The sequence below is a fragment of the Capsicum annuum genome, chromosome 4 (genome assembly GCF_002878395.1).
Source record: "Capsicum annuum cultivar UCD-10X-F1 chromosome 4, UCD10Xv1.1, whole genome shotgun sequence".
Taxonomy (NCBI): domain Eukaryota; kingdom Viridiplantae; phylum Streptophyta; class Magnoliopsida; order Solanales; family Solanaceae; genus Capsicum; species Capsicum annuum.
This window is the reverse complement of record NC_061114.1, coordinates 129,435,647-129,444,489: the sequence shown is the minus strand read 5'-3', so window position 1 is coordinate 129,444,489 and position 8,843 is coordinate 129,435,647. Positions and strand designations below refer to the sequence as shown.

The 8,843-nt window shown below is 35.2% G+C and overlaps 1 protein-coding gene across 46 annotated transcripts; it reads right to left on the bottom strand.

Moving 5' to 3' along the window:
• Positions 1–806: 806 nt before the first annotated feature.
• LOC107868035 (elongation factor 1-alpha) lies at positions 807–8,072 on the bottom strand. Of its 46 annotated transcripts, none has more exons than XR_007055137.1 (10): positions 7,856–8,068; positions 7,721–7,771; positions 7,550–7,633; positions 6,639–6,782; positions 5,951–6,546; positions 2,091–2,433; positions 1,893–1,980; positions 1,690–1,742; positions 1,496–1,550; positions 807–1,399 (listed from the first exon to the last, which is right to left on the bottom strand). XR_007055137.1 is itself a non-coding variant. In XM_016714594.2 (10 exons), the coding sequence occupies exon 10, from the start codon at positions 1,416–1,418 to the stop codon at positions 957–959; it is 462 nt and encodes a 153-aa protein (XP_016570080.1). In that variant the 5' UTR covers positions 1,419–1,425; positions 1,690–1,742; positions 1,893–1,980; positions 2,091–2,689; positions 5,951–6,160; positions 6,384–6,546; positions 6,639–6,824; positions 7,550–7,633; positions 7,721–7,771; positions 7,856–8,024; the 3' UTR covers positions 807–956. The 46 variants fall into 46 exon arrangements, 12 of the variants coding, with proteins under 12 accessions (XP_016570080.1, XP_016570082.1, XP_047267933.1 ...); XR_007055134.1 differs by having other exon boundaries at positions 2,091–2,694; positions 7,856–8,066; XR_007055129.1 differs by lacking the exon at positions 1,496–1,550 and having other exon boundaries at positions 5,951–6,160; positions 6,384–6,546; positions 7,856–8,063.
• Positions 8,073–8,843: the final 771 nt, after the last annotated feature.

The following is an 8,843-nucleotide window of genomic DNA, read 5'->3' as shown; positions in this document are numbered from 1 at the left end:
AAAAAAAGAAAACCTGTACTTTAGGAAAAAAGAGAGGGAATTTTACCCGTATGTTATAATTTTTAGTCTAATTTCTTAACTACTCTTTTAATGTATCTATTATAACCTAAGAAGATGGTGTTTTATTGTCTTTTAAAATTTTTGTTTTTCCTTTTATTATATTTTTACTATTTACATATTAAAAAATGGAAATACAATCAATCTCTCTCTATATATATATTATAAAAGAGAGTTATAGGCAAGATGATGTGGCACCTCTCTTTGGCTATTTATCTTTTTTCTCATTTTTTAAAATTTTTTTCATTCATTTTTTTAATTAATTAATTTATTTATTAATTAAAACACTATCATATTTATTACAATAACTAGATAGGTATTGGTCGTGTTGAGCACCGCCCAACACATTGGATTTTGATATAATTTTTTATAAGAATCATACCACGACTTAAATTGTCATAATAATTTAAAATATCAATATTTTTAAATAATTACATATATCTTCAATTTTACTTATAAGCTTAAATACACCACGAAAGAATATAATGTATTTGTGCAAAAGTAAGTAATATATTTATGTAAAATTAAGTAACATATCCAAAAATATGATATATTATGAAGAATATGATGTATTCATATTGATTAACTCTGAAATTTTTAATAATTATGAAAAACAAATTGAGATAGAGAATAATTAACTTTAAAAGGATTGAGTGTTAGTTAACTTTTATAATTTTGTAGTATAGTATTTGTATTGATAATGAAGATAAAATCCTAAGATAATCAATGTACTTGATAAAGTACAAACATGGTGGGAATATGACATTTTCATGCACATGTATGAAATAGATAAAATATTACAAAAAGACTTTCAGATACATCTTGGTAATAGTTTTTTTGTAAAGAACCTAGAAAGCAAATCACAGATAAAAATATAGCAGAACTAAACAAAATAGAGTCTATATAACACACTTTATGACAATTGAAAGCATTGCAAACTCTAGGATTACACTGCACTGTTCACTTTCCCTTCTTCTGGGCAGCTTGGTGACCTTGGCACCAGTTGGGTCCTTCTTGTCAACATTCTTGACAACACCGATAGCAACTGTTTGCCTCATGTCTCTCACAGCAAAACAACCCAATGGTGGGTATTCAACAAAGGTTTCAACTACCATTGGCTTGGTAGGAATCATCTTAACCATGCCAGCATTACCATTCTTCAAGAACTTAGGTTCCTTCTCGAGTTCCTTATCCGAGCGCCGGTCGATCTTGGTCAAAATCTCAGCAAACTTAACAGCAATGTGGGAAGTGTGACAGTCGAGAACTGGTGCATATCCATTTCCAATCTGTCCAGGATGGTTCACGATGATGACCTGGGCAGTGAAGCTGGCAGCCCCCTTGGCTGCCAAAATCAAAGACATGCACAATCTGTAATTATAAGACAAAAAAACAAAACTGGCCTAGATGAAGAGGAAAGCACAATTAAAAAGAATAATACATTTTTTCAATAATGGCTTAAAGGCTGTTTAGTCTCTCCACTATCCATAAATGATCTAGATGTAGAAAGAACATACTACGACCATTAGTAACAAAATGCAGATTATTACCAAGAAGGCAAACTGTATGATGAGTATTGCCTATAATGTAAATACAATAGTGCAACAAACTAAAAGCAACCGATAGGAAACTCACAGAGCTGTTGGAAAAATTATGTGATTTCATCCTTCCCAAATATGCACTCCTATCTGCAAGAGGAACAAGCAGATAATAGCAGATAATAAGTCACGTGACAACAGTTTTTACGGTCAGATCTAGATTCCATAGCTATTTATCTTTGAAGGAAAAAGGTATACTTCAGAGCCATTAATGTTAACAGATCATTATACAATCCCTACCTTCATCTATCCCTTCTTTCTCCCAACAGATATTCAAATAGCGCAGAGATTTTCGATAGTTCCTAAGAGCCATCTTGTAATCTTATTTCTGTGGGAAGAATCGTGTATATGTTAGAAAGACAGCTAAAAGAGATATATTCAAATGTCAATGTGAAAAAGTATCAAGGGGACGCAACGATGTCTTCTTAAAATTAATACCTTAAAATTTTCATTACCAAATGCCTTAATAGACTCTAGTTCCGTGTTCCACCAAGGGAGATCATCAGTATTATTCTCAAGATCAGTAGGCCAATCAGGATATAGATCTGTCTTTGAAAAAGTCTGCAGTACCATCATTATTCCCCTCAAGAATTTCTCCACAATCCACGATATTGACGTCTACTGTTAGGCAATTATTATCACCAGTAGTCACATGTTCAATCGAACGGACAACTCCCATTCCTTTGATTACTTTTGCAAAAACCACATGCTTTCCATCTAGAGTTAATCTCCATAGCATGGACTATAACTATGCTTGAACTTCACAGTACGAGGTGTCAAACTGGTACAACAAGTAGGGATCAATAATTTCTGTACCTCACTTTTGTTGGAATTAAATTCTGTCATCATTTTGAGCCGCAATATTTCAATGGAAAGGTAATCAAGAAAATCATCCAAGTCATAAACCAAGTCCCTAAGATCTTCAAGCCACAACTTCACAGCTCTATTAGTGATTTGCTTCTCTTTAGCATCAGCAAGTGCTACCAAAATCTTAGACAATGTTCTACTCTATTTTTCCAGCTGAAATTGGATTCCTTCTTTTCTTGCAAAGTTCAAAAGCTCCCCTAAAGTTAATTTTTCCAACAACACAGTGCGGAAATCTAAAAGAAACAGCTCTACTACTACCATTTATGTATATTTTTTTTCAATTTTAGTTTTTAGATTATCAAGGAAAAACTGTGAATGCAATGAATTTGAGGTACACATATCAAATTAAATGAAGATTCAAAAAAGATTGTATGTTTAATTTTATTAAGTATGCTGGGTCAACTAAGTCAACATTTGTAGAACACAACTACCACAGATGGCGTAGCCTATAATTGGTAACTAAAGTATGATAAAAATAATTCAGACAAAAATGAGAGGGTCAGTAACATCTATTTAAAATATGAATATACTTCAGTACTGTTCAAAACTTTTATCAGTTAGCTTATATTGTGTTAGAATTCAAAACTTTTATAAGTGAGAGAATTTTAAAACTTTTGCAAGTGAAGCTTCAGTATATTGTGTTAAAATTTCAAAAAATTTACAAGTGAAACATCAATATAGTATATTGTGTCCGGAATATGAAAATTGCTTATAAATGAGATTCCAACACTTTGGTAACTTATTACAACTGAATCTTCAGAAGTTGTATTTTTCTTCTTTTATATCCTTTGATTAAGTTGGTTGAGAGTAAGGAAGAAGAGGAGAAGCGGGTGTGCAGGGAGGAGTGCAAACTTGCTAAGAAAGAGGCTAAGTTAGCAGTTATGACTGCTAAGACAGCAGTGTTTGAGAGACTTTATTCGGGTTTAGAGGAGAGAGGCGGGGAAAAGAGGTTGTACAAGCTTGCCAAAACTAGAGAGCGTAAGGGTCGGGATCTGGACCAAGTGAAGTGCATTATAGGAGAGGATGGAAAAGTTTTGGTGGACGACGTTCTAATTAAGAAAAGATGGCAGTCGTATTTCCATAAGCTCCTGAACGATGAGGGGGACAGAGGTATTGTGTCAGGAGAGTTGGAGCACACTAAGCAGCCTTGCGATTTCGGCTACTGTCGGCGTTTTAAGGTCGAGGAAATATGTGAGGCTATTCGCAAGATGCGAAGGGGCAGGGCGACGGGGTCCGATGAGATTCCGGTGGACTTTTGGAAGTATGCTAGCAGAGCGGGATTGAGGTGGCTAACCCATTTGTTTAACAATATTTTCAAGACCGCTAATATGCCCGAGGCGTGGAGATGGAGTACGGTGATTTCTTTATACAAGAACAAGAGAGACATTCAAAGTTGCAATAACTACCGTGGTATTAAGTTGTTGAGTCACACGATGAAGATTTGGGAGAGGATGGTGGAGCGGAGGTTGAGGAAGATAGTGCCTATTTTAGAGAATCAATTTGGATTTATGCCTGGTCGATCGACGACTGAGGCAATTCACTTTGTGCGGAGGCTGGTAGAACGATATAGAGAGAGAAAAAGGGATCTGCACTTGGTGTTTATCGACTTGGAAAAGACGTATGACAAGGTTCCTAGGGAGGTTCTGTGGAGATGCTTGGAGGCGAGAGGGATACCAGTGGCGTACATCCGTTCGATTAAGGACATGTATGAGGGGGCGAAGACTCAGGTAAGGACGGTGGGAGGGGATTCCGGTCACTTTTCTGTCTTGACAGGGCTGCACCAGGGATCGAATCTTAACCCGTTCCTATTCGCCTTGGTGATGGATGTGTTGACGCGAAATATACAAGGGGAGGTTTCTTGGTGTATGCTCTTTGCGGATGATGTAGTTTTGATTGATGAGTCGCGTCGAGGTGTTAATGATAAGTTGGAGGTTTGGAGACAGACCCTGGAATCTAAAGGATTTATGTTGAGTAGGACCAAGACGGAGTACTTAGAGTGCAATTTTAGCGACTTGAGGCAAGAGGACAATGTGGTGGTGCAGTTGGAGTTGCAGGCGGTTTGTAGGAGGGATAGTTTTAAATATCTTGGGTCTATGATCCAGGGGAATGGAGAGATTGATGAGGATGTCTCCCATCGTATTGGGGCAGGTTGGACGAAATGGAGGCTTGCCTCGGGAATTTTATGCGATAAGACGGTGCCTCTTAAGATTAAAGGTAAATTCTATAGAGCTACGGTCCGGTCGGCCATGTTATATGGAGAGGAGTGTTAGCCTGTTAAGAATTCTCACGTCCAAAAGTTGAAGGTTGCATAAATGAGAATGTTGCGTTGGATGTGTGGATTTACAAAGGCGGACAGGGTCAGGAATGAGACTATTCGGGAGAAGGTGGGAGTGGTTTTGGTGGAGGATAAGTTATGGGAAGTGAGGTTGAGATGGTTTGGCTACGTGATGAGAAGGGGCATGGATGCCCCAGTCTGTAGATGTGAGAGGTTGGCCTTGGAGGGTTTCAAGCGGGGTAGGGGTAGACCAAAAATGTACTGGCGAGGAGTGATTAGATGTGACATGAAACAATTACAGTTTACTGAGGACATGACCCTAGATAGGAAGGTTTGGAGGAAGAGTGTTAAACTAGAATGCTAAGGTGGGTGGTCGAGTCGTAGTCCGTAGTTAGGAGGTTTAAGGATAGCTTGGTTGGGAGTTCCAGTTATGGGGGGAGGGGGTCCTTGGGTTGTTAATTATACTATTTTTTTTGTGAATGTTGGTTCTTTTGTTACTTTAGCATATTGCTTGCCTTTTGGTTAATTATACTTTATTTTTGTGGATGTTGGTTCTTTGTTCTTTATCATGTTGCACGACTGTTGGTCTACGGTATTTTGTCTTGAGCCGGGGGTCTATCAGAAACAGCCTCTCTACTCCTTCGGGGGTAGTGGTATGGACTGCGTACATTTTACCCTCCCCAGACCCCACTATGTGGGAATATACTGGGTTTGTTGTTGTTGTTGTATATCCTTTGATTATTTTTTTTGTATCTGCTAATAAATTTTCTTCTTACTTCATCTACAAATTTAATACTTTCTTTGCACATCTTTATTTATTCATGTTTGACTTATCCCCATTGTTATGCTATTACAAAATCCATGAAATGGCAGACAATTCAGAGTTCAATAGACGGGAAAAAAACCATACTCAAATACCAAACGTACTCATTACCTTGTAAATTTTACTGATTATTAGGTAAAACTTGAAACATAAGAATGACAAAAACATAAGAATTTCACAAAGAAAGACTTCCACAGCTCCTTTGTAGGCTTAAAAAACATAAGAATGACAAAATTTCAGTACACCAAGGTAAAGCTACATGCATGAGAGTAGAGACGGACAGGAAAAAACAATATGGAGATTAAAAATACTTCATAAAGCGGTACATCTAACCTCATCATCTGTAGCACAAGAGACTTCATCAAAAAGTGCATCATAAAGGTGTGGTAAAACCTAAGGAGGAAGATTCACAACTCGTTGAGAGACGAAGAGATCAACATCCTTGGCTTGGTCTCTGAGAAATAACCTCAATTTAGAGACCACATCCTTCTGGCAGCATGCTTTAAGCAGGGGCTCTTTAAGATCCACCATACACTCTAGATCCTATTTTTGGACAATCATAGCCAGAAAAACATTGAATATGCGAGAACTCAAGGAGTACGACAGTAGCAACAATCAACTATAAGCATTTAGTACTGGACAAATAAAATGAAAACTCAGAAGCATCTCTGGACTCTAATGCCAGATTCGACATCACAGGCCGGATAACATGGTGACAAAATTATTGCATGACATGGATGTAGCACACCAAGTATTAGCTTCTCACCTCATATCTCCCCAAGTTAAGAGTAGTGACAATAAAGTAAATACCATCATCTTCATCATTTACCAGCAAGGAGTAATGGGATTTCTTACATAAAATTCTTCACCATCCGAAGAACGAGAATCTTCACTTTTGTTTATTTGTCCATGATTTACCATAGTTCCACCTACGAAATAAAACATTCGGCTTCAGAACAAGTAAGAAATATAATCAACTACATAATATAAACCAAATAAATAATTTAATCAAATATTTCACCTGAAGAGCTAGGTAGATTATTTTCTGGAAATCTGGAGTTTTGAACCTTGTGTGTAACCTTCTTATTTGATGCAATCTGTGCCATTGAACGAGCTAATGGGGAGAAACTTAGAGGAAGACATCTCACTGGTCTGTAGTGTCTTGCTGGTTTTTGGGGCATTATGCAAAATTACCAGTTACATAAATCTGAATATATAAATTAGCAGTTTTAATGGTCTATAAAATAATGTTGAGAAGCAGCCTAAAAAATTGAGCATATTTTACAGATCTCAAGACATTCACCAGTAGACCAGCGCTTAAGATAGACAAATCTCTGTGAAAAAAAAATATAATCTTGAGGTTGATTTCCCTCTCTTTTTCTTGTATCGTTGAAATTATTCTATTAGTACTCCCACAAAATATCAAATTTGTCACCTCAAGCAACCCGTACCTTCTCCTTTAGTTAATTTATAACCATATCATATAGATCTCGTGTTGAGTCGGGATCTTCCGCAAACAGCCTATCTACCTTACCTCTGAGGTCGAGGTAAGGTCCGCATACACTCTTCTCTAGTATCAACCACTCTCTCAGCCCCCAAACACATAACTAACAGCTTGTTTGGATAGTAGCTACCCATTATATTGTGCTATTTGTTTTTATTTATACTTATATTTTACTGTATTGTATCGTTAATTTAATCGTTAGGTAATAATGAAAAGTATTATTTTGTGTAATGGCTGACTTGATGTGATTGTGTCATTACCCTTTTCATATTTGATACTACAAGAAAAATACTTAGATCGTCAGTCCTAACCAGCTTTGTATGCAAAGGAAAACTGAAGGACCAAAGCTTAATTGAAGAAGCAATAAAAGGAAGAATCAAAAAAATTTAGCATTACGGCAAAACAAAAAAGGTAAAAAAAGCTGGTACCTCGTGAAAGATTTCATCTTCTGCTTTAATGTATACAATAGTTATATCACCACTCGACTCTTTTTGCTTGTTCGCATTCTTATGCTATAACAAAATTCATAAAACGTCAGATGATTTAGAGTTCAATAGATGAAAAAAAAACATACTCAAATACCAAACAATACTCATTACCTTGTAAATTTTTATTAGGTAAAATTTGAAGCAAAAAGGAACAGAGCTCTTCTGTAGGATTAAAAAATATAAGAATGACACAAACTAATGATTCTAGATAGATATTATGCAAAGTGAGCAGTACAAGCATCATACCTTGAGAAGTTAGTGTTCTTGTTGCAGTTTGGATCCAAGATTGGAGTGGTGTTTGAGAGCTTGAGGAAGAAAGAAGAAAAGCTGTACGATTGATTGTGAAAGGAAAGTGGGATTGAGTCTTCTGGAAACATTGAGAAAAAGATGGGAAAATATCTCTTTTGCAGCTCAAAGACGATTTGCCCTTTGAGCTAAATGACAGATTTGCCCTTGGTCGTCCAAGCGCTCATGTTTCTATTAGTATAAATTATATCTAATGAGTTACAAGAAACCTCAACTTATTCACATTCTCAGCTTATATTACATGTCTCCTCAACTTCCATTTACTTAATTCACATAGTTAATTAGTCATCTTATAAATAACAATCACTGATAAAATTGTTAAATTATTTTTATTTTCTACTTCTCCTTTATTTATTTTGTCTTTTTATAATATAATTATGATGATTGTTAAAGTAATATCTTTTGATGATATGATACATGTGGACATGGATATGAGGAGCAAAATCATGGTATAATTTTTTTTATTGATTTAATTTTAGAATATTTGAAGTTTGCTTATTGGTGTTATTTGTGTTTAATAAAAAGTTATTTCTATTCCTACTATTTTCTGATTGTGATATGTCACCAAAATTCAGATTCAGAAAAGATTTCATGATTATGACAAGAAAAATTGATAAAAAAATTTAATAGTAAAAATCTTAGAAATATTCCTGAAAGTTAATTACAAAGATCAATTTTTTATATTTTAGTGATGACTAAGAAGATATATTATAAAGTTTACTAATAAATAAATATTGTATATATACCACCTTGAAGAAGCCAAGTCATTCATATATCCTAAAAAAATGTTATTTACAAGTTACAAAATTATTGTCAATAACACTAATTATTAATGTGTTAAGTCATTTTATAAATAATAAATTACCTATTAAATTGTTGAATATTCATTTTTATTTTCTACTCATCTTTATTTACGTTTTTCTTTTTA